Source organism: Rhinolophus ferrumequinum, chromosome 12, assembly GCF_004115265.2.
Source record: "Rhinolophus ferrumequinum isolate MPI-CBG mRhiFer1 chromosome 12, mRhiFer1_v1.p, whole genome shotgun sequence".
NCBI classification, from domain to species: domain Eukaryota; kingdom Metazoa; phylum Chordata; class Mammalia; order Chiroptera; family Rhinolophidae; genus Rhinolophus; species Rhinolophus ferrumequinum.
This window is the reverse complement of record NC_046295.1, coordinates 67,599,783-67,622,004: the sequence shown is the minus strand read 5'-3', so window position 1 is coordinate 67,622,004 and position 22,222 is coordinate 67,599,783. Positions and strand designations below refer to the sequence as shown.

The following is a 22,222-nucleotide window of genomic DNA, read 5'->3' as shown; positions in this document are numbered from 1 at the left end:
GCCACACGAAGAACTGATTCCCTCCTAATGGTAGCGTCCTAAAAGTTAGTTCCCCGTCAGAACTGCCTCTCTCTAGATGGGCTGGCATGGAGAAAGTGGGACGCGTTTGATATAGAGGCAGAAATAATATAAATAAAAGGGGAAGAAGGAGGGAAGGAAGGAAGGAAGAGCAGGAGGGAGAGAAGTAGAAAGGAAGAGGAAAGGGAGGGAAGGAAGTTAGTTGTCTAAACACATGACCCACTGAAGTTTATAATAAATTGCTCAATCTCTGCTTAGAATCCCAAGGATCGATAGAGGCAGCGTGTGTGCATGAGATCCACACACTGGAGCCTCCGCTCAGGCTTGTTCCTTTTCTCATTGAAGAAGCCTCTTAATTCTCCATTCACCATCACTATGCTGCGCCCCCACCCCATCTTTCCCCCTTCCCCTGTCTCGGTGTGAAACTGGGCTTTGGCTAGAATTCCACAACCGGACCTCGCAGTTGAAACCTGATCCTGTTTTCTTGGACCTCTGAATTAATTCCAAGTACTGCATGGGGACTGGAGACCCTTGAATCTAGGTCAGAACACACTACCTCAATTGATTTTGCTGTAGTGATGCTTCTCCTGTGGCAACCCACTAGATGTAAAGCTCAGGAGAAGAGAAAGAAAATGAAGAGGAAAAATAGGGGTGAGAGAGGAGGGAGAGGAGGGAGAAAAGGAGGAGAGGGAACAAGGAGAGAAAGCAAGAAAGAGATTAGATGGGGAGAGAAAGGCGTGTGGGTGGGAGCAGGAGGGAAGGAGAGAAACAGCACCTTTCACTACCTGGGAAACAGCTGGGAGCACAGTGGGGTGTTCTACGACAGCCAGCTGAAACTGGGCTATAAAAAGTGATGCTATTTACCTTGGTGTTTTTGAGAATGAAGAAAAACATCCCGTGGCTTTTTACAGTTGTTGCTAATTTTTCTTTTCTTTCCTCCTGGTTTGTTTGTTTTAGTGCATTTGCACATTTGCACTGTCCTGCCTGTTTGGGCAAAGGCCTCTTCAGCTCCCCAGGAGCAGCTGGTGTCCTTCCTTTCCCCCCCCTCCCGCCCTCATTCAGGAGGGGTCCTGCATCCAGGCAGCCTGAGTCCTGGGGGCCTAACTTAGGACTAAGCTTAGGGCCTAAACTTAGGGCCGAGCCAGCCAAGGCCCTGGGGGCTGCGGGGCTGCCTTTCCAGAACTTTACTTAGGTTCCAAGACTACATGCTCAGATGGAAGTAGCCGTGAAAAGGTCTCTACTCCCCGAGATGTGCCTGGCTCTCGAGGGCAGAGCGTGGCTTTTAGGGGCCCACAAAGCAAGGTTTTGCCTCTGACTGTCTGGGTGGATGGACTCACTCAGTCTGTCCATACCTCGCTGGACAGATGTGATAATGAAATAAGATAATAAAATAACAAATGTTGGTCTCGTCTTCTTCCCTCTCTCCCCTCCTGCCTCTTTGGGAATCACAGACTATAGGAACTGGAAAGAACCAGGGAAAACATCCACTCCATCCTCATTTCATAGATGGGGAGATTGAGGCCCAGTGAGGAGTGCCTGGTTCACCATCATACCACCAGTCAGGGCTACACTTTGCCCCAGTTCACTGTTCTTCCACCAGAAGTCAAAGAACTCAACAACTACGTATGGATTGATTTGTTTCTGAGGTTAAACCCTTTTTACTGTTTACTTCAGGCACAGGAACTGTTGATTAAGAATTCAAAGAAGTCAGTGCCGGCCTCGGTGAACTCGGGGATGGTGCTGGTGGCTGGGGAAGGACGGAGAGCATTGTGGAAAAGGCCGATGGATTTGCATTTTCCATCCACATTGTTTCTCTGGGTTCTGAGAATTAAGTTATTTTTATAGTCTGGAGAAGCAGGGATGAAAAAGCCCTCTTAGGGTGAAATATAACAATGAGTGATATTTAAGGAGCTCTTTGGCCTCTGTGTGATTGCAACAGACTTTGCACAACAGAAGCTAGAGACTGCGGCTGCAAAGCAATGTGGGTTTTGCAACCACCTTTTGTATCCTCTGTGGTCAGGGGCGTGGGAAAGGCTGAGGTCCCCTCTCCCCACTCCTTTTTCCTCTCCTTGCTACCAGGTATAGGGGCAGGGTTGAATGGCCTTTCAGAGGGCTTCACTCTGGGGGAGCCCACCAAGACCCCAACTTTCTTTTTTCATCTGGATCTCACTAAACACACACAGGAGAGATGTTGTGTGACTCTGGACCAGTCCCTCCCCTTTGGGGAAAGGGTGGAGGGCGCTGGAATTCCAAAGGGTAACACAGAAGCTTAGATACTTTGGATGTACTAGGTGATCTCTGAGGCTTCTTCCACCTTAACTCTGAGAACTGTATGTGGAACTTTGTGCTAAAAGGCACCACCGTCATACGGAGATAAATGTTCTCTATCAATAAGTTGTCTTTGCAGGGTGCCTACCTGTGTGCGGGAGCACCTTCACTTACGGCGCCCCATTTAACCCTCACGGCCACGCTATGGGGCAGCTATTATCATCAGTGCTTCCCATAATAGAAAACTGAGACTCAGAAAAGTGAAGTGACTTATTCACGGACACACAGTCACGAAGGGACGGAGTCAGATCCAACAAGAGTATGGCCAAAGCTCGGATTCTTTCCAGGAAACACCTTCCTCTCTTAGCCCCAAACTGAGTATATGAACAGAAGCCAGGCCAAAAGCACTGAAGAAGTGATGTGATGCGACTGACAGACAGGTTCCTGGGACATTGGGGGGATCTCAGGACGTAGGCATGGGGACGACGTGGTGATTTCACCCATCAGTGAAACACACAGTGAAATGGGATGAAGCAAATACTAGTCCCCATCCATCCCCCTCAATTTCAGATGCCTTCTGTCTGTGCTACTTAGGAAGCAGAATGTTCTAGTATTTAAGAGCTGGAAGAGAGCTAATCCACCTACCCTGTCTTTGTTCAAATGAGGATGTTCGGGACCAGACAGGGAAAATCATGATCCCGGGGCCACCCTGCAAACCACTGTCAGCTCGGGGACTGCAAGCCAGGTGAAGGGGGTCCTCTTTCCACCACACATCCCTGATTCCCTCCCTCACGCCTGGAATTCAGAGATATGTGGGCCTCCCAAGCCCAAAGGTGGAGCCGATCAGGGCCCAGACGCTGGAGAAGGGAGACACGCACAGATTTTTTGCAGCCACACGCATGGCTATCCCGGTCCAGAATTCCTTCGTCTCCACTGGCTACAAAACGGCCCAGGGAGAGCAGACTCAGGATAACTTACCTCTGCTCAGCAGAGCTGTAGGTCTCCCCTCTCTGGCAGCTGCTCAGGGTGACGGGGTCAAAGCTGTCGAAGGAGCGGAGGGCCACCCCCGAGATGGCGACCAGGGGTGAACTGAAGCTCACACGGACCGCCTGGCTGTGGTAGAAGGGCTGGCTGAGGTCATGGATCACAGGGATAACCAGCGGATTGTTCCTGCAGCTGAGGACATGGAGGCCTGTCAGGGAGACAGAGGGCCAGGGGGCCAGGCTCATTACTCAAGGCCAGTCACGCCCTCCCCAACGGGCCCTTCCTGAAGCCCCCAGACCCTTTCATGTCACTGCACAAAAGCACCATTGGGTGGCCGGTGGGGATTTTGAGTTTGATTGAAAGTTTCTTTGTCTGCCTTTTTTTCTTGGTTCCAAATCTTTCCAACCCCCTTGCCTCCCTGCCCCCTAAGCTTTCCCTTCACCTAGCGCCCACAGCCCTTCTCCTCCCCCAAAGGGCTACCCCTCAGCCAAGCATCACTGGCCCTCACCTCCCTCCCACGTTGCACTGGAGCTTGATGGTCTGAATTGCTAGTTTTCAGGCTGCCTTCCCAGAAATAATTCACAGCCACAGGCCGTTCTGGGAGTAGGGGTGGGGTGGGGGGGTACCTACTCTCATTTTTAATCTAGGAACCTGGGAGCAACCATTCTGCAGACAGAAGACACAATTTGGCTTTCCAAAAGGACACAGAACAGCCAGCAATATAAAGTTCAAGTAGAATCCAGGTTTGTCTCACTCAAAAAAGCCCTCGGTTATTTCTAGAACAGGGAACAGGTCCCCAGGCTTCAAGACTGAAGGGAGAGGGGCAGGGAGAAAAGGCCCATCCAGAAAGAGAGGGAAGGGAATGATGGGGTAGGATGGAGCGGGCGAAACAGACGCTGGCTTTGGTGTTGGTGGAACTTGGTTCAATTCATGCTTTAGCCACTTCCTTATTATGTGACTCCAGCAAACCCCTAACACTCAGTTTCTGCATCTAAAACATGGCATAATCCTAACCATGTCCCAGCAGGCCTGCTAGGTTGGGAAGTGAAGCTCCCACCACAGCAGCAGCCCCCGTTCTGTGGTCCACTCTCTTTGAGCTGCAAATCCTCTGCCAGGGAGGTCAGGATGCTGAGGACAGAGGACAGGGATCCGGTGGAGAGGGACAGGGGCATGTGGAAGTCTCAGGCATCAAGTGGTGGGACCTAAGGAGTGTCCTTGGAACCAGATATTGCCCCATTCCACTGCAAACCCTCTGCTCAGAGCCTGGCTGTGGTATTCTCTGCCAGGACAGCTATGAAAATATTTGCTTCCCACTTAGGGAAATTTCCCAGGAATCCCGGTAAGTCCAGAGGGGTTTTCTTTCTCTTCCTTATTAATATGTCCTCCCTTGCCTTTAAAACGAACTAAATAAGTAAACAAAAAGCCCTCCCTGATCCCTTGGCTTCTGCTCGACCTTGCCTGACCTTTGCCTGCTTGCTACCTAGGGGTCGTTGAAATGGGCTCCCTGTGGAATGGTGCGGGCATAGCTTTGAAGCCTGGATTTCCAAACACCTGGAATGACTGCCCAGAGGTATACTGAGCAGGCTATACCAGAAACGTGGGGGCAGACAACAGGACTTCCTGAGTGCCAGGTCTTGTACCAGGCACGGATCACAGCAGGCTCAAGGAACATCTCATTTAATGATGTCACTCTGCCTGTAAAGTGGCATCGTTGTCACCAATGTGAGTCAGACGAATGTGAGACTCCGAGTGAGGCACTGAGTGGTCGAGAAAATCACTCGCATTATCGAGGTGAGTGAGGGGCGGGAATGGGATTCAAACCTTGGCGACAGCGCTGCAGCTGGGCTCCTCCCTGTGTCCCATGGCTCAGGCGGGTATGCAGAGGTGGGTGGTACATGTGACAACTCCAGCCCTCGTCCTCCCTCTGTGTCCCGTGCTAGGGCAGCTGATTCCTCACCTACATTCCTACCCCTGAATCCAACCATTTCTTCTTCCTACAGTCTGGAGCTTGTGCTGGACACACAGTTGGCGCTTTGGGGGCATTCACAGGCACCTCTGGCTATAGGGTAAGAGCAGGGGGCTACTATTCTGAAAACCTGGCAACTCTACCCTCTCGCTGGCTATTGCCATGTAACCGGGGGTCTCTCAGGGCTTCTCTTTGGCTCTCAGGTGCTGATACACACAGCAGGAAATGGCCTCTGCTCAGTCTCCTTCCCAGGGTCTTTTCTGGATCAGACGGCATGCCTGAGGTGAAACGTGTCTGGCAGAAGGGAACTATGGAAGGGAGGCTTCTCTAGTTAAATAAATACATCCTGATCAGAAGACAATCAGAACGCCACCAGGAGAACAAGGAGGAATGAGGAAGGAAGGGCTCATCCTCACAGCTGCCCGTGGGCAGATGTGGAAACGGGTACCAAGAGCACGTCAGGCCCAACGGGTTATGCTTACCTAGATCGTGGCTCTGATCTTTGGTATCGAGCAGCTGGACACTGATGGTTTCCTGCTTTTGGTCCCCATAATAGGTCCCATCAGTCACCAGGTGGACAATGACAGCTGCAGCAACCATTGGCTGAGAAAAGTATGCCTGAAACACACATGACATAAGAGGGTCACTCATGCCCTCTGTCACACTGTGGGGAAGTAACCCCAGGGCAGGGGTTTCAAGGAGAATCTTCTATTTCAGGAATTGGAGTACTCATCAGGGGCCCATGATGGAAAAAGGGAGGCAGTGAAACCTCATCGTGAAGAGCACAGGCTCTGAGGTCAGAAACTCTCTTCCAGTGTTGGCTCTGCTCCTTCCAAGACGCTCCTGTGTGACGCTCGGGTGGTGTGTTGCTCTGGGCCTACATTCCCTCACCTCTAAGTGGTTGATTAAGTAAATAGCTACATCACAGCGTAACTGTGAGGCTCAGGAAGATCAGAGGAGTAAAGTGTCTGGCACTTACAAAAACCACACAGAAATGGTACTTATTATTAGGCACCGAAGAAAACAAAGCTGAATAAGACACGGCCCTTGCATTTCTGCCGACTATGGAGTTCAAAGTAGGGCAGTGACGTACGAGTCAAAATTCAGTACAATCCACAATTCTGAGTCAGGAAGATGAGCTCCTAGACAGCTACTATGTAATATCATGTGACGAGTGCCATCCAACAGATAATCAAACATGTACAGGTCTAGAGGGGAAAGACAAGTCACTTTGTTCTGTGGGGATCAGTGAAGACTTCAAAGAAGAGAAGACAATTTTAAAAGGCCTTGAACAATGAATGGGACGTTCTAGGCAGACAGAGGTATCCAAACTCTTTGCCAAAACAAGAATGACTGGGGGGTATTTCACAAGCAATGAAGGGATTCCATTTCAGAAAGCATCCCGCCGCTAAGTGTTTTGTTCCCTGTCCTTACAATTAATGCCTTCAGTGGGTAGACAAATCATCTCGGGAAAGGGTCATCCGTGGGGACCACTGCTAGAGATTCTAAGGCTCTCAAAGCTTTGGCTTACCCGGAGCCAGAACGTGGTCTGAGCCAGCTGGGAGTAGGGGTAGCTGATGGTGCAAGGATACCAGGCATGCTGCGAAATGCCTTCACTGAGATCAATCACCTTGGTTCGACACACCTGGGAAGAGATCAAGAAACACACGTGTTGTAGAGGGTCTTAGAGGTTGAATTAAATTCAAATTGATAAACGATTACGATCCACATATTATGTTCTTGGCACCGCAGGAAGAAACAGGGATGAAGAGATAAGCGTCTATTCCAGGAGGCCACCTTCTGATGTAAAAGAGGAAATCTTCACTGCTATTAAGGAAATAACAGATAAGATGTTTTGGTGGGAGAGGTGACAGACTAATTGTCATGGGGACCAATCCTAGAGAAGTTGACATTTGAGTTGGGTATGGAAGAACAGGGTAGGAATAAGGGGAAGGGCATTACAGGTAGAGGGCACGGAAGCAGAGGCGCAGAGGAAAGCGAAAACCCAGAATGGTTAAGTTGTGATAAGCTGCCTGGTATTATTAGAGTTTGGGGAAAGTGGCAGAAAACACTGGCTGAGGGGTTGGAGCTCATAAACTCTTGAATATCAAACAGCGCACTTTAGCACAAATGTGTAAATTGTGCTCAGAGCTATATTAATGACAGAGCAAAATATAAGATAGTATGAGCATTTGCTTCCCCCCAAAGAAAATCAGCTCCACCACTCCATATACATATATATAATAATAATAATAATAATAATAATAATAATAATAATAAAACATACATACATATATACACAAACGCATACACACACAAATTCATTCTGAGTGATAGATACACCAAGCGGTTTTAAAAGAAACACAAAGCATGTATAGACAAGTAGAATTCTTCAAACTTGGGGGCTTCTTGTGTATTCAAATGTCATTTCATTCATTGGTTCCTTCATTTACACAAATAATATTTACTGAGTGACTGCTAATTGCCAAGCATTCTGAGACAAGGTGGAGGGTAAGACATACGCTGAGGATCTTAGAGTGACAATGTGTGCAAATATTCATCAAGTAATCACATATGCAAACATAACTGTAAACTGTGGAATAGAAAAGCACTATGATGAAAAAAGATAGGAAAAGCTGAGTTGTTCGTGAGATTGGTCAGAACTTTTGCATGTCGTTCCAAATTAGTGACTTTCCTCTGAGTTCTAGTGTGGCCCTCTCTGAAAACTTCCCTGTGAATGTGGGCCTGTCATTCTACATCTGCAGGTCTCAGTCTACTTATCTGAAAAAGTAAGGCTGACGACCTAGAGAGAATCAAGGTACTCAAGGATCAAACACATCCATTCCGGCAACATCTATCATAGCAAAAGATTGGGAATAGGTTTTATGTTCATCTGTTGGGGAAGGGAATGCATAAAATACGACATATCCACATGACGGGATTCAAGAAACAAAAGAATATTAAGAAAACTGAATGAGATTCATATATAGGCATGATACTAACAATATTTAACACCTGTTCAGTACGGGTCCTGGCCAAACAAAAGGGAAGCCCTACTTGTGAGTTCACAGAGGTCATCGTGGAGAGATTGCAAAAACATAATAACACCGAGTGAATTTAAAAGAACAAGATGTAAGTGGATAAGTACATTATGATGTCATTTATAAAAATCATGCAAAGCAAGGCTATATGCAGGGATTCCTATAGAAGAGAGTAAAAGAATTAAAAATGGAGTGGAAAACTTATACATCAAATTCACTAATCAAAGTCAAGATAAAACACATGGCTACATTGTAATGTACAATGGCAAGCATCAGTGCTGTTTTTTTTTCTTTTAAACTTTCTGTTTTGGAGTAATTATTATTTACAGAAAAGTTACAAAGGTAATACTGGGAGTTTCCTAGACCCTCCGTCCAATTTTCGTAATGTTAACGTCTTCATCAATTTACTCTTGGAACCTCAAATAAAGGAAGAAAGTCGCTTAACCAACTTTGGAGAATCACACATGGTAAACTCAAGAGTTCTGCAATGGCGAGCTGGCTTTGGATGAAGGAGACCTGGGTCAGGTCCGAGGTCCCTGAAAATGTGATGTGCAATTGTGGACTCGTTATCTCGCCTCTTTGGACCTTGGCTTATCTTTCACATTTGAATGTTGCATTGGGTTATAGGATGTCAAGGTGTCACCTATGGATTCCTACGGTTCCTTGGAGGTGTCAGCCTGAGAGGTCAAAATGTGGGAAAATCTGCTTAGTTTCTGCTCCACTGTTTCAACCAGAGTGTCATCTGAGCATCATCTGTTTTATATATCGAGCTGCCTTGTAATGTTTCATTTAAGAAAAGAGCTTCACTGTTTTAAAAACATTGAAAAGCATTGAAACTCGCTCATTGTCAGAGTTCCCTGCCCTCCCCACCCCCACCCCCAAGGCATCAGTGGGTCCTGGGAATACAGTGTGAGTTTCCTGAATGTCGCAGGTAACTTCTCACGGAGAGTAAAGTTGCCAAGAATCAACCATGTCATTGGCCAGGAATTAGGTGATGGCTTCAGTTATTCAAAACTCTAGAAGCCTAATACCCAGGAGACTATGGGCAAAACACAGTAACTTTAATGGGCTGGAAGACGTTTTCAAGTTTATTTATTTTTCTCAAAAACAACTGGGACCGAGCTCAGGCAGATCTGCCAGTGGATTGTGTTACATTTTACAACAGTGCGAGACTTTGCATAAACTATCTATGGCATTTGAAATCCAGGCCAGCAATTCGACATGTATCATTTTGGAATTCTGGCCTCTTGTGTTCTTAGCTGCCTGTCCCCCAGCAGAGCGTGGTGGAGGACATCTCTGGAGGGCGGGAGTGGGGGGCTTATCTCTGCATCTAAAGCACTCACAGTCAGAGAAGTCTCCAAAATGAACAAAGCACTCTTATTGCTTAAATACAACTTTCTCTTATCTCGTCAGCCCTATCAGCACTAGACGGGGCTTTAGAAGAACATGCTGCTGTTATTTTACTCTTCTGTTTTCCTGTTTAGTTTTGTGTTTGTTTCAAGCTGGCTGGGATCCTGACCAGGGACAGTCAAAGCAGATCAGAGAGGAACAAACAAATTCAGCTGAACCTTTGCCCAAAGTCCCAGTTGATCTTAAAACCATCTATGTTCCTGGGGAGGTAGGGGGTGGCTGCAGGGGAACAAACACTCACATGCCTCCTGCTTTTACAGACCTTGCATGAATTTGCTCATTCAACAGTCATTCATTGAGAGTTTACGGCACACTGGGCTCCAACCCAGGGAGAAAAAGAAAAATGCCTTGCCCGTGGCCACAAGGTTGGTCACTAAAAACACAAGCGTGATGCCCAGCTGACTAATTCTAAGGGGATGCTCTGTTTTCATCCACCCTCTTTGTTGCACCTTCCAAAAAAGCAAATCCCAACTCCATAAGGCATTCCTGAGCAAAGTGGGTTTCACTGAACATTTTGAAGGAGAACCAAAGAGTTACATTGCACACTCCATGCAAACTCCAGCTCTCACACCATCACCCCAAATTCCTCTTCACTCATCATCACCTTTTCTCCAGTTTCTTCAGTGTCATTGGTTCCAGTGATGTTCCCACTCTCTCCCAACTTTCTACTCCTTCCGATCTGCGCCTCTCTTAAATCTCGTGCAGAACTATTCTGTTCTCCCTTAGACTCCCTGTGCTCGTACATACAAATCCTTCTGATGCTGCCAAGGGCTCCGCCCAGCCCCCCAAGCCCAGTGACGTCAAGGGGTTGAATACAGTAAACTTTTTACCTTCTTTGGTATGGACAAGATCTGATGCCTCCCTTCACGTCATGCACCGTCTTAGGGCGCCCATCAAAGGAGCTCTAGAAGCATCTGCTGCCTCTAGGCTTCAGGTTCCCCAAGAGAGACAAAGGGGAGGTTTCCTACAGCCGAAGCCTGTCTTTCTGCCTTGCACACTTACATGTTCACTGCATCATCAATCACAATGGCCAAGATATGGAGAACAACCTAAATGTGCATCAACAAATCAACGGATAAACAAAACGTGGTATGTACACACAATGGAGTAGTATTCCGCCTTACAAAAGAAAGAAACCCTGCCAGATGAGGCAATATGGATGAACCTGGGGGACATTGTGCTAAGTAAAATAAGGCAGTCACCAAAGGACAAAAACTTCATGATTCCCTTTAGATGAGGTGGTTAAAATAGCCAAATTCATAGAATCAAAGAGTGGAATCGTGGTTTCCATAGGCTGGAGGGAGGCGAAAAGGGCGTTGCTAACCAACGGGCGTGAAGCTTCCATTAGACAATATGATTAAATTCTAGAGACCCGTTATACGACATTGTACTGATAATCACCATGCATTGTACACATACAAGCTTGTTAAAAAGGTAGATCTCTTAAGCGTTTTATCACAATAAAGTGAAATAAAATAAATATTACTTTGAATGACCAAAATACTGATGTTCACTGAACGAATGAATACACACATAAATAAATGATCTAGTGAAAGAGAAAAGGGAAATTCATACAAGGTTCCTAGGCAAAGAGCAGATGTGGTTGGGCTGGCAAGCACCCTCCCTTAGGTCTTGTCAGCATTGGGGGAGGGAATATCCAGCAGCTTCTTGATTGCTTCATGGACAGAGAACTCACTTCCATTTATAGACAGCCCAATTTACCTTCGGAAAGCTCTTCCCAACAGCCAAGGGGAGATGTCTGGCTACACTGCACTTGCTCCTACTCTTTCCAGGAACTTAAATAAGTTCCCTAGTGAGACAGTTCCTTTTTCAGTGGTCAGGGGATGTAGGTGTCCTGCACAATGTAACACAGCAAGTAAGTGGCCAAATTGTTACGCAAATGCCAACCCTGATGTCCTTTCCTCACCTATGTTCTGTACCCTCTCAATCTACCATGTTTCCCCGAAAATAAGACTGGATCTTATATTAATTTTTGCTCCAAAAGACGCATCAGGACTTACGCTCAGGGGATGTCATCCTGAAAAATCATGCTAGGGCTTATTTTCCGCTTAGGTCTTAGTTTCCGGGAAACACGGTACCTTTGTTGGGTAGAACAATCTCCAGTGAGATTTCTGCCTCTTCCCCCAGGAATTCATGGCACCAATCAGCAGACAGGAATTCTGCTGCCCATGCCTGTCCCTTCTCCAGAAGGTCCAGACCTAGGTCTTTGATGGAAGCCGAGCAGGTCACTGCCTCTCACCACCATCTTAGCACCTCTAGGGTCCAACAGGCAAGCAACCATTTTCCTCACTGGCCTTGAGCGGAGCTTCTTATCTTTAGGACAATCCCTTCGATTCCCCAGCATCTTCAGTTGTATCTGTGCTTACTGCAAATCTACCCATAGGAGACCTGGGTACGTTCTGGCGGTGTCACTTATTAGCTGGACGTCCCTCCCACCCTCAATTCCCTCATGTGTGAAATGTGGCGGTTGTACTGAATGACCTCCAAGTGCCCCCAGGTGCCCTCTAAGGACACCCATAGCAATAATAGCCACCAAGGGTCTCACAGTCACAACACCATTGAATCCTCGCAATTACTCTGTGAGGTTGGCCTCATCATCCCATTTTTCTGATGAGTAAATGAGGCATAGAGGCTTTAAATAACTCCTTCAAGGTCACATATCTAGTTGTGTATGACAGCTGGAAGTTGGAGCTTGATCCCTCTGATTCCACGTTCTGTGCAGTCTATCTCAAAGTACCACGATTTCCGCTTTTCTTGCTCAAAACTTCCACTTTCTCTGATGGAAAAGAGGGCACCAATTGCCACTCTCTGTGCCTCCAATTGTTGCACATGCTCTCCCTGCTCCAAAGGACCCCATAATGAACTTTCCAAAGTGAAAAACTAATTGTATCACCCTGCGACTTATCACTCCCTCCATGGCTGCCCGTGGACCACAAGGTGGAAAGTTTCCTAGACAGAGCTGGTTTCAGCCATGCCCTTGCCTTCACCACCAGCTGTTTTTCCTCCACGGGCAGCAAGCAGGTGTCTACATATATATATAGTGGTGCTCCCTTCTCAAACTAGACAACTCTTTCTCCTACATGCTGTGGACTCTGCTACCCTGATGCTTATGGCCAGACTTCTCTCTGCACACCACGACTCCCCTCCAATGCGCTGGACTGACCTCTTTGTGAAACACTACACATACTTCAAAGCCAGTCTCAAATATCACCCCTCCTCTGAAAGCCTTTACTCACCCCCAAGCAGAATTAATTGCTCTCTCTTATGTCTCCACATAGTTCTTTATATATACCTTGGTTATAGCACTTGTCAAGTTGGATTAGAGTTGTTTAGAGCCCAGTCTTGTCCCTTTAAACTCTGAAGATTTCCAAGGTGAGAACCATGTTTTATCTTCAAATAAATCCTAGTAGATTACCCAGCATACAGGACACAATAGGTGCCCACTGAACAATAACAGCAGCAGCTGCATATAGAGAGTGTCTGTTGTATTCTGGGCACTGTTATAGGACTCTATATGTACTCAGTCATGCATGCAATACTCATGACAACTCTGTGAGGGTGGCTCTATTATACCCATTTTATGGATAAGGGCATTGAGGCCCAGTAATTTGCCTAAGCTCATACAACTAGTTCGTAGTACCAGGATTCCAATCCACGTACGAACTCAGCCACACTCTTCATCCTTGATGCTAGCTTGAAAATGGCCTGCCTACATATCTTTCAGGGTTGTTATGGAGAATGGACTGGGGATTTCTCCTTGTTACCTTCTCCTGGGTTCCTGAATAGACACTGCTTCAGCAGACCAAAGCAGGCCCTTATAGGTCTGCCCTGGGCAGGGTGATGTGGTCGTGAAAGCTCAGGATGGCCAGGCAAGGGACCTGTCTCCTAGGACTGACTCAGTCACCCACTTCCTCTGACATTCATCCTTCCCACTTGTAGAATGATAAAGTAAGATGACTCCCCAGAGGGCTTTTCTGTTCCGGCATTCTGCCAGTTTTTGATTTCTAGCCTCTTCCTAGCAACTGCTGCTGAAGAAAACGTTGACTCTGCAATGAAGTGATCATCCTGTTGGCCTCTGAGTTGACTCATGGATCCCATGTCTCTGACACTCCGAGGTGGAAGCTAATTTCACAGCCACCTTTTCATTCTAAGACAACTGGAAGAATAACATAAAAGTTTACTGCATCCATCTCAGCAACGTGTTTTCTGTTTTGTTTTCTTTTTCTAGTTTTATTTATTTATTCTTTTTTTTTTTTTCATGTTTGTGTGGCTTCAAAAGAGCTGAAAAGCTCTTCCCCCATAGCTTTGAGCACAATGGATGTTTGAGCTGGGATGGTCCTCAGAGATGTGATTCCAGCCATCGTATCTGATACATAGATGGGAACTGAGCCCAGTGGGGAGAAGAAAGACAGGCTTGAAGGTATACTGTAAGCTCCTCTGGGATAGGCCAGGATGTATGGTGGTGCCTGGGGTTGCCCAGGCTGACAGAGCAGAGACCTCTGTGGCCCCAGAACTTGGGGACTTTCATCCACTCCACACACTGCCAGCCATACATCCAGTTCCCACCTCTAAACCCCCTCCTTTGCGGAAGACTGCTTTCAATTAGAGGAGTTAACGATGTCTTGCTTTCAAAGAGTTTTTTAAATCCAGTTTATCTTCCACCCACACACGATGTACACAAAGGCGAGGAGACGGAGGGAGAACAGGGAGATCTCAGGTTCGGGTGTTTTCCCACACGGGGGAGATGCCATGAGGTTTCTATTGAATTTCGCTTTTACAGATTTACATGCCCTTTTGTCAATCACAGGAGGGAGGAAGTGCTTGTCAAACCTTTAGCCCATCCTCTCCAATTTCCTCTTTCGACCCAAAAGGGACTTGGGAACAAGCCTCATAGAGAAAAAGAGGAAAAGGAATAAGGATGGGGGAGGGTGGGGATTCAGGCTGACAGCAACAATACACATAAACGCACACGCATGCATGCACACCAGGCCGTGTTTCCCAATATTTTTACTTAGGGCACACATTTAAACCTCAGCCTTGCAGGACCAATGCCAACTTATTTTTGCAAGAATTACAAGGTTGCAAACAGGGCAGAGTTCCTTGATCTGATGACTGAATGCAGGAGGGAAAGTCTGCTGGAGGTAGCACATCAGACCCTGTCTGTGAAGGGCCTAGAGAGGCAGGGACACAGAGTGGCCCAGGTAACATAAAGTCATCGCTGTAAAGCCAGCTTGACTGTTCCTTACAGAACATGTAACTTCCTCCTCAGTGCTCTCATGGAGGAGGGAAAGGGCACCAACTCTCAAAGACAGCTTACCAATATGGATGCGTCCCGCATATGATGTCATCTGGCCCTCATAATAACCCTGAGGAATAAACAGTTTTGTCCCCACTTTAGAGATAAGGACTCTGAGGTTTTGGAAGGCCTTGGTCACTCCCTCATGGTTTAGGAGTCAAAGCCAAGTGGCCCGACTCAAAGTCCGTTCTCTTCCCACCCTGTGACTGGACTTCCTGGTAACTCTTGGTCATACCCTTTGTGCAATGTGTTTGCGTTGTGGTTTCTTGTCTGTCCATCTGTCTCTGTGCATGAGCGACTAGAACAGTGTTTATGTCTGATTTCTCTCTCCTGTTCATTGGTGTCTAGTGCAGGTCACCGGGCAGGGCTGAGCGCACATTGTCTGTGTTGAACTGACATGGCTTTCCCAAGGTGACACATGTGGTCCAGGGAGATGTATCTGACCCAGAAGATCAGGTCTCCATAGGCTGAGCCCAACGTGCAGAGATGACAACTGCTATGGGGTTGGTGCCAGGAAGCGAGCAGGAAACCCAGAGTTCATACACTCGTGCTAACTAGCCGGCGTTACAGCCAGACCCATCTACTACCCAGGCTCATGTGGACTTGCTGTGCAGTAAACATGAGGACGACAACAATAACTGGCATTCATAGTGATTTCTCATTACTGTACGCACTCCAGAGCCTGTGCGATTCCATTATTTCATTTCATCCTTAAAGCCATCCTATGAGAAAAGTGTTACCATTGCCTCTACTTCCCAGATGAGAAACTGAGGCTGAGAGCAAAAAGAAGTGAAATGGCCCTTGAGCCCACTGGACCAGTTGAGGGGTCGCCTGGCATCAGTGCTGCCATTCCCCCGTGTCTTGCCCAGGACAGATATCATGAATCAGACAGTGCACGCTCTTCCGCAGTGTAGAACTGTGAGTCCATCTCAGTAAAAGGCTACCGTGAACCACTCACAATTGGTCAGCATTGGCCCAGGGGATGAACCAACTTGCAATCCTTGAACTCGGCTGTTAGCTCACTGAGGGCAAGAACGAGGTCTTGTTACATCTTCAGTATTAAGAGCAGAGGAAGACCTAAGGTACTCACTAAGCAAATATCAGTTGAATAAAAGCATGAACTACCAACAAGAAGTGTTATTGATCCATTACTATACACCAGGCTTTCTAACATGCCTTATTTCAATTCATATACAAACACAGGCAACCCACATGCTCCACTTCCAGGTTCAGGGCCTCTCCCACTGGCTGCAGAGTGCCGGGGTCCTCTCCCAGTCCTAGGCCCACCCTGACCTCTTTCCTATGCGGCTGATTCCAAACTGACCCCCTGAACAAAGAACATTTAAAGGGCAGCTGAGGGTTAAAAGATACACAACACACATACAGATGCACACACATACACACTTCAATTCCCCCCTTCAACCTCCTTTTTACACACTTAATAGCAGTGAGAGAGAGAGAGAGAAAAGCCAGGCTTTCTTTTACCGACCATTAGAAACAATTATCACTTTCCCCAGGTCTCCAGAGCCGCTTTCCCCTTTGATGCCCGCCTTAAAGAGATAGACAGAGGGGAGAGAGAGGAGTGGATTGCCTTTCTTTCAATTTCAGGATTTATTATTTGGCATAGACAGACAATCAAGCAAACAAGCATTTCCTGTGTATAGGGCCAGTGTGGAGAGCTGAGCGATGCTTCCTTTCCTCCTATCCAGAGTTCTAGAAATACCAGCATGATCTCACGGCCTCCACCAAGGAGAAACTTCCAGATAAGATAACTTGGCATTGGATGCCCTCCAGCCTCAGGGCTCAGCCCTGGGGTGATTAGCACCTCATAGCTCCTGGGGTCTGTCCCTAACACATTCAGCATCTCACCCTCCTTAGGGGTCTAACGTCCTCCATGCCTGCACCTCCTCACCTCCATAGTCCTGTGGTTTGAGGTGCCCACCCCTGGCCTAATCAAATGATCGTGCAGAAGAGGCCTGGGCAGTCAGGGGTAAGGAACAAAGACATCATTCAAGATACTCATTCAGCACACTAACACTTTTTCCAGGTGGGGAAACGAAATTTTTTAGAGTTTTTTTCGGAATCCTAGGATTGATTCTTGGGGATTGCTCATTCCATTGTTTAATTCCACAGACAGAGGCTCAGGATTTCTAGGGCACAAAAATGGGATGTCCCGACCCTCTTCAAAGGAAATGTTGATGCCAGAGGCCTGACAAAGCACCCATGGTAGGAGGCAAAGCCAAAGTATTTTCTGTGCCACCATTTCAGCAACTGTGCTCCAAGTACAAATGCTCACATTCTTGTGAGGTGGGTAGCACCATCCTGACTTACTCTACAGGTGAAGGGCCTAAGGTTCAGAGAGGTAAGCAGTGTGCTAAAGCCACGTCGGTCAGGGCCGGTCCAGTCTGGCTCAGTCTCCTATTCTACAGATGAGGCCACTGAGGCCCAGGCGATGTAAATTGTGGTCACAATGAGGATGGTGAGGACAGCGCCCAGCTGCTTTCACCTCCGTTTAACTCCGCCCTCAAGTCATTGGGAAGGGGAGGGGGTGTCATCTTACCCAATTCCAGACAGAGAAACTGAGGCCGAGGGAGGGGAAGAAATCATCACCATAGCAGTGGTAGCAATAATCAAAATAATGGTCACCAATTGACATTGGATGGAATGTTAGTTCTCACAACTCTACCCTATGAGGTCAGCAGTCTCTCCCCATCTTACAGACAGACAGGAGGGCCAGGCAGTGGGCATCACCGAAAGCCAGACGCCTCGTTTGAGGAAGCGCTAGGCAGGGGGCTGGGGCTCCTCCAGCTAGTAAATCCTCTAACAAGGGAGAGTGATTAGTGTCGGATGTGGCAGTCAGCTTTTGTGCTGCTGACAACCCCTCCCTTGAAAGGCCCTGCCCGGCTCATTTCACATGGGCCCTCCGCAGGCCTGCTCCAGTGTCTGTAATTATGCCATTCACTAGGCACCCAGGCCCGCCTCTGAACTCCTGACCCAGCAGTGAAAGACTCGGGATCTCATTACTAATCTCTTAAGCCACCTAGTCCTCCCAAATACACCCATTTAAGGTGGAGGCCAAGGCTCTGGGGGTGGGAGCCGGGGAGAGGGAAAACCCAGTGCAGGGACTTCTCATGACACGGCCACGTTCCCTTTCTGGGGCCTGTGGCCCCATCCAGAGGGCAGCTGGCCTGGCTCTCTGGCTTAGCGGAGGGCAGGCCTTGCCGAGGGCCGGCTGCTCTGCTTAGAGACCAGGAGGCCTTTGGAGAGGAGGGCATGTGGGCCCACCTGTTTGTAATTTCAGGGGTGCCGGTAAGGGATGAGGCCTGTGTTTGTTTTAATTATTATTATTGTTGTTGAAAAGGGAGGGGAAAAAATGAGCAGAAACTGCTAACATCTGGAGGCTGCTGTCCAGCTTACGTAATCTCCCGTAGCAGAGGAGGGACACGGGACCTCCAGCCAGATGGTCCGTGGGTGACTTCACGGCACATGTGCCTTCTCCAGCCAGGAGGTGCCGATGGGTGTAGGAGAGTGGGTTGTGGGACCCTCTTGAAACTCTTAAGGGGTAAGAGGCAGAGGTCTGGGGGCTCCCAGCCATCTCAGTGGTGTTTGTTTAGAAGACTCAGATGTCTTTTTCAGCCAAAGCTCAAATGTTTCTCTTGCATTTCTCTCTCATTGATTCATTAAGTCACGCATGCATTCATTCCGTATACACCTACATTGCATTTATTATGTGTTCGTTTCTTTGTTCCCCATGGTCTACATGAGAAAATGGATCCCAGAGGGGGTAAAAAAGGCAATAAAGGTAAAATCCATCCTCCTGAAGAGTTCTCAAACCCATAAAGGGGTTGGCTGGAGGGTAAGAGATTATGCAAGCAAACACACTCATAGAACAACGGGGTAGGTTCTGTGTTCGAGGTACACGCAGGCTGAGGGAGAAGCATGGAAGAGGATATTGCCTAGGCAATCTATGTGTGAGGAGCAGGTCTGAAATGCGAAGTCTTAATGTCAAGTGGGCTCTGGAGAGCAGGGGCTGGAGGAAAGAAAAAAACAAAAGGCAAGAGAAGGGGAGAAAGTGGGCCACAGCTGAGCCATGACAAACCTAGTTTCCCAGATGATGTCAATAGCAGAAGCATGAAGGATAAAGTTCGAAATGCGAAATCTTGCTGCAAACAGATTTCTGAGCAGATTGTTTTTTAAAAACACATCGCTAACTTTCTGGGTTTCCAAATCTCTCTGTTTCTAAACATTTATACTGAAGGCAATTAATGAAATTTCACAAATTCTAGATCAGGACATAAAAGCTGTGTACACTGTGGATCAGATCAAAAGAGTGCTGTTAGCTTCAACCAAAACATTCTCTCGACTCTAGATCAGAACACAGAGATACAGCCAGTATTAGATGGAAATCCTGAGGCATTGCCAGCTCCAGAGAATGAATCCTGAAGCATCATGATTTTTATTTCAGAGCCCAGAGGCATTGCCGGTTCTAGAGAAGTATGTTGAACACTGAAATACTTCCAATTCTAGACTAGAATGCTGATACCATGATTCTAGAACAGGACCAGGCAATGCTGTCTGCTCTGAATCCAGCACCCCACAACTGCCTGAGTACAGAATCACGTATCGAAGACCTAGAACACAAACTCAGTTAGTTTGAACCCCAAAGCACTTGTCTACTGGCTCTAGGATAGAATTGGGAAACACAGACAACTCTGGAGCAAAGTACTAAAACATGGAAATCTCAACCACTCAGCTCAGACCTCTTCTTGGCCTTTCTCTGGGAGCCCTGAGATGTTTATGGGTTAATCAGGAAAGTGGTGACCACATCCAAGCTTTGTGCCTGGCCACCGAAACCCTTGGTTGGGAATAGTTGAGCAGCGGGTAATGGCCGTCTCGACCTCACTGGCCTATTGAAGAAAGGTCAGAGGAGTGATTTTTCACTTAAAAACATCTCTGTGTTAAAAGACCAAGACTTTCTCAAGTTCATAAAACTAGGAGCTTCCAGGCTTTCTTTTTTTTCCCCTCCCTTCTCCTGCTCTGTCTTCCTCCAGCTTTCCTAATTCAGGTCTGTGCATTCCAAGTTGTGTCCAAGAGAAAGTATGAGTCACATCAGCTGCAGGGAACTCCACGCACTCTCAGGATGACAATGCCCTGTGCTCTGTCGGGGTATAGCGGCCGATCTCAGGGTCTCGGATCCGCGCCTACAACCTGAGTGAGCCAGGGCTGAAAACCACTGAACGACTGTCTTCCTCCTCTTTGCTTTTCAAGAGCAGGTGGTGCTCTTGCCAAAGCTGCATCCAGCTTGATTTCTTCTGGGGAGAGGCTCCAAAGTGTGCAATGCACTGATATGTGCAAGGGACAAGAGGACATGGATTGCTTCTGCTTTTAACAGTCTCCTGCTGACCTTGCAGCTCAAACAAGGACGCTCATTCTTAAGGACAAGGGTGGTTTTTCTCTCTGGCCTGCCACCTCGCACCCCCCAGAGAAAAAATTCAGAAGTAGAGATTGTGATCGTGATATGCAAACTGGGGGATTTGCCCCCAAAATGTTCAATCAACACTGCTGACTTACGTGTCCACCACCTCATCAGCAGATTCCAGCAGAAGGACAGAGACCGTCCAGAGTGATGCTTTCCCCCAGGGGCGCCCTTGGCCAAGGCAGCCCACATCTGCACAAAAGAAGGGTGTTCAAGCAGCTGTTCTGAGATGAGGTCCCTGGGAACAACTGCAGCAAGATCTGAATCCGAAATGTGAACTCTTCAACAGTCACCTGCCACTTTCCTGAATCTTCCTTGGAGCAGTGGAAGCCACATCCATTTAATTACAGTCAAAGGGATGTGGCTGGAATCTCAGCTTCTGCCACTTGCTGACAGCACGACCTTGAACCCTTCAGGAACCGTAGGTTCCTCCATTGCAAATGAGGGGATGGTGCCTACTTTGGAGGGCTGATAGCAGGATTAAAACTATGCTGAGACACACTAGAAACACACAATTAACATTTCCCTCCTTCCTTCCTCCCTCCTTCTTTCTTCCTGGCTCGAGAGGAAGACAGTCATGGGTTCAAATTCTAGATTTCCTAGCCCCACCCCTGGGACAGCTGTAAAAACTCGGATAAGTTACTTAACCTTCGTGACTCTCAACTGATTCCTCTGTAAACCAGTGAAAGTTAGTCGCTGCCTTATAGGGTGGCTAGCAGGTGTAAATGTGCTAAAACAGTGTGAAACTCTGGAGAGAGCTGTGCTGTAATGACTCTGATAGGCTGGCCATTCCATGGCTCGTGTCTGTATTATCAACTCTTGTGATTGCAGTCACGTGATTGTCATTGTGTCATGTATTAGTGTTTAGTCATTCCTTTACCTCTCTCCCTACATTCTGTATTCCTCTTCTCCCTCCACCTCTCCGTCCTCCCCTTCTGGCTTTCTCTTGCTTTTTACACTCTCCTTGGCTGGGCCTCTCTTGGGGAGATCTCGCTGAAGGTGAACCACACTCTCAAGCCAGAAAGACAGCCCTTTAGGTTTCCAGCCATCTCTGTAGGAATCTAGTCACAGGGACACCACCCAGACCCTAATCATTCCCAGAATAATAAGAGCCAAAGGGGTAAAACCTTTATTCAACTTCCAGAAGTTGTTTCCTACTTTTTGTGCAAAGCTGCTAATAAAGCAAAGTGCAGATTTAGTCATACATATTTCTCACATGCCTACTATGTGCCAGACTCTGTTCTTGATCCTGAAGCACACACGGCAGTGAACACGGGAAAACAACAAAGAGCCATTCTCGTGCAGCTAACATTCTGGAGTGGTAGACGGCCATGGAGGCAGAGGAGCAGAAAGAATTCGAGGCTGGGGCTCAGGGTGGGCTTTCAGGACCTCTCCTCCCGACTCACACGTGGCAGCTGCCTCAGTTGTAATGTAGGGGAAGAACAAGGGGCCTTAAGAAGGCCCTGCTCAAGCTGGTCACCTATTGTGATTTAACCAGGGAATGTCTCCTGTCCACATAAGGGAATCACTTAGAAACGCTGACTTGTATATTTAAGCCAATCATAAAGGAGAAACCACTCAGCAGATATTGTTTGCAATAGCATCACCCAGCGGATCTGTAAACATTCTCTGAGTATCCTGAAGGTAGCCAACCCTGGGCTAGGCACTGGAAATACCTATAGGGATAAGATGGAGCCCAAATCCTTAGCTGTCGCAAGCCACTTGGTATGGAAAGCCATGGA

General features: G+C 47.5%; 1 protein-coding gene across 1 annotated transcript in view; it reads right to left on the bottom strand.

Annotated features, from left to right (window-relative positions):
- PAPPA (pappalysin 1) overlaps positions 1-22,222 on the bottom strand; it is a 234,916-nt gene that overhangs the window by 61,330 nt on the left and 151,364 nt on the right. The window contains 3 exon segments of the mRNA XM_033123868.1: positions 3,265-3,478; positions 5,719-5,854; positions 6,768-6,881. Of these exon segments, the coding sequence (XP_032979759.1) occupies positions 3,265-3,478; positions 5,719-5,854; positions 6,768-6,881 (464 nt within the window).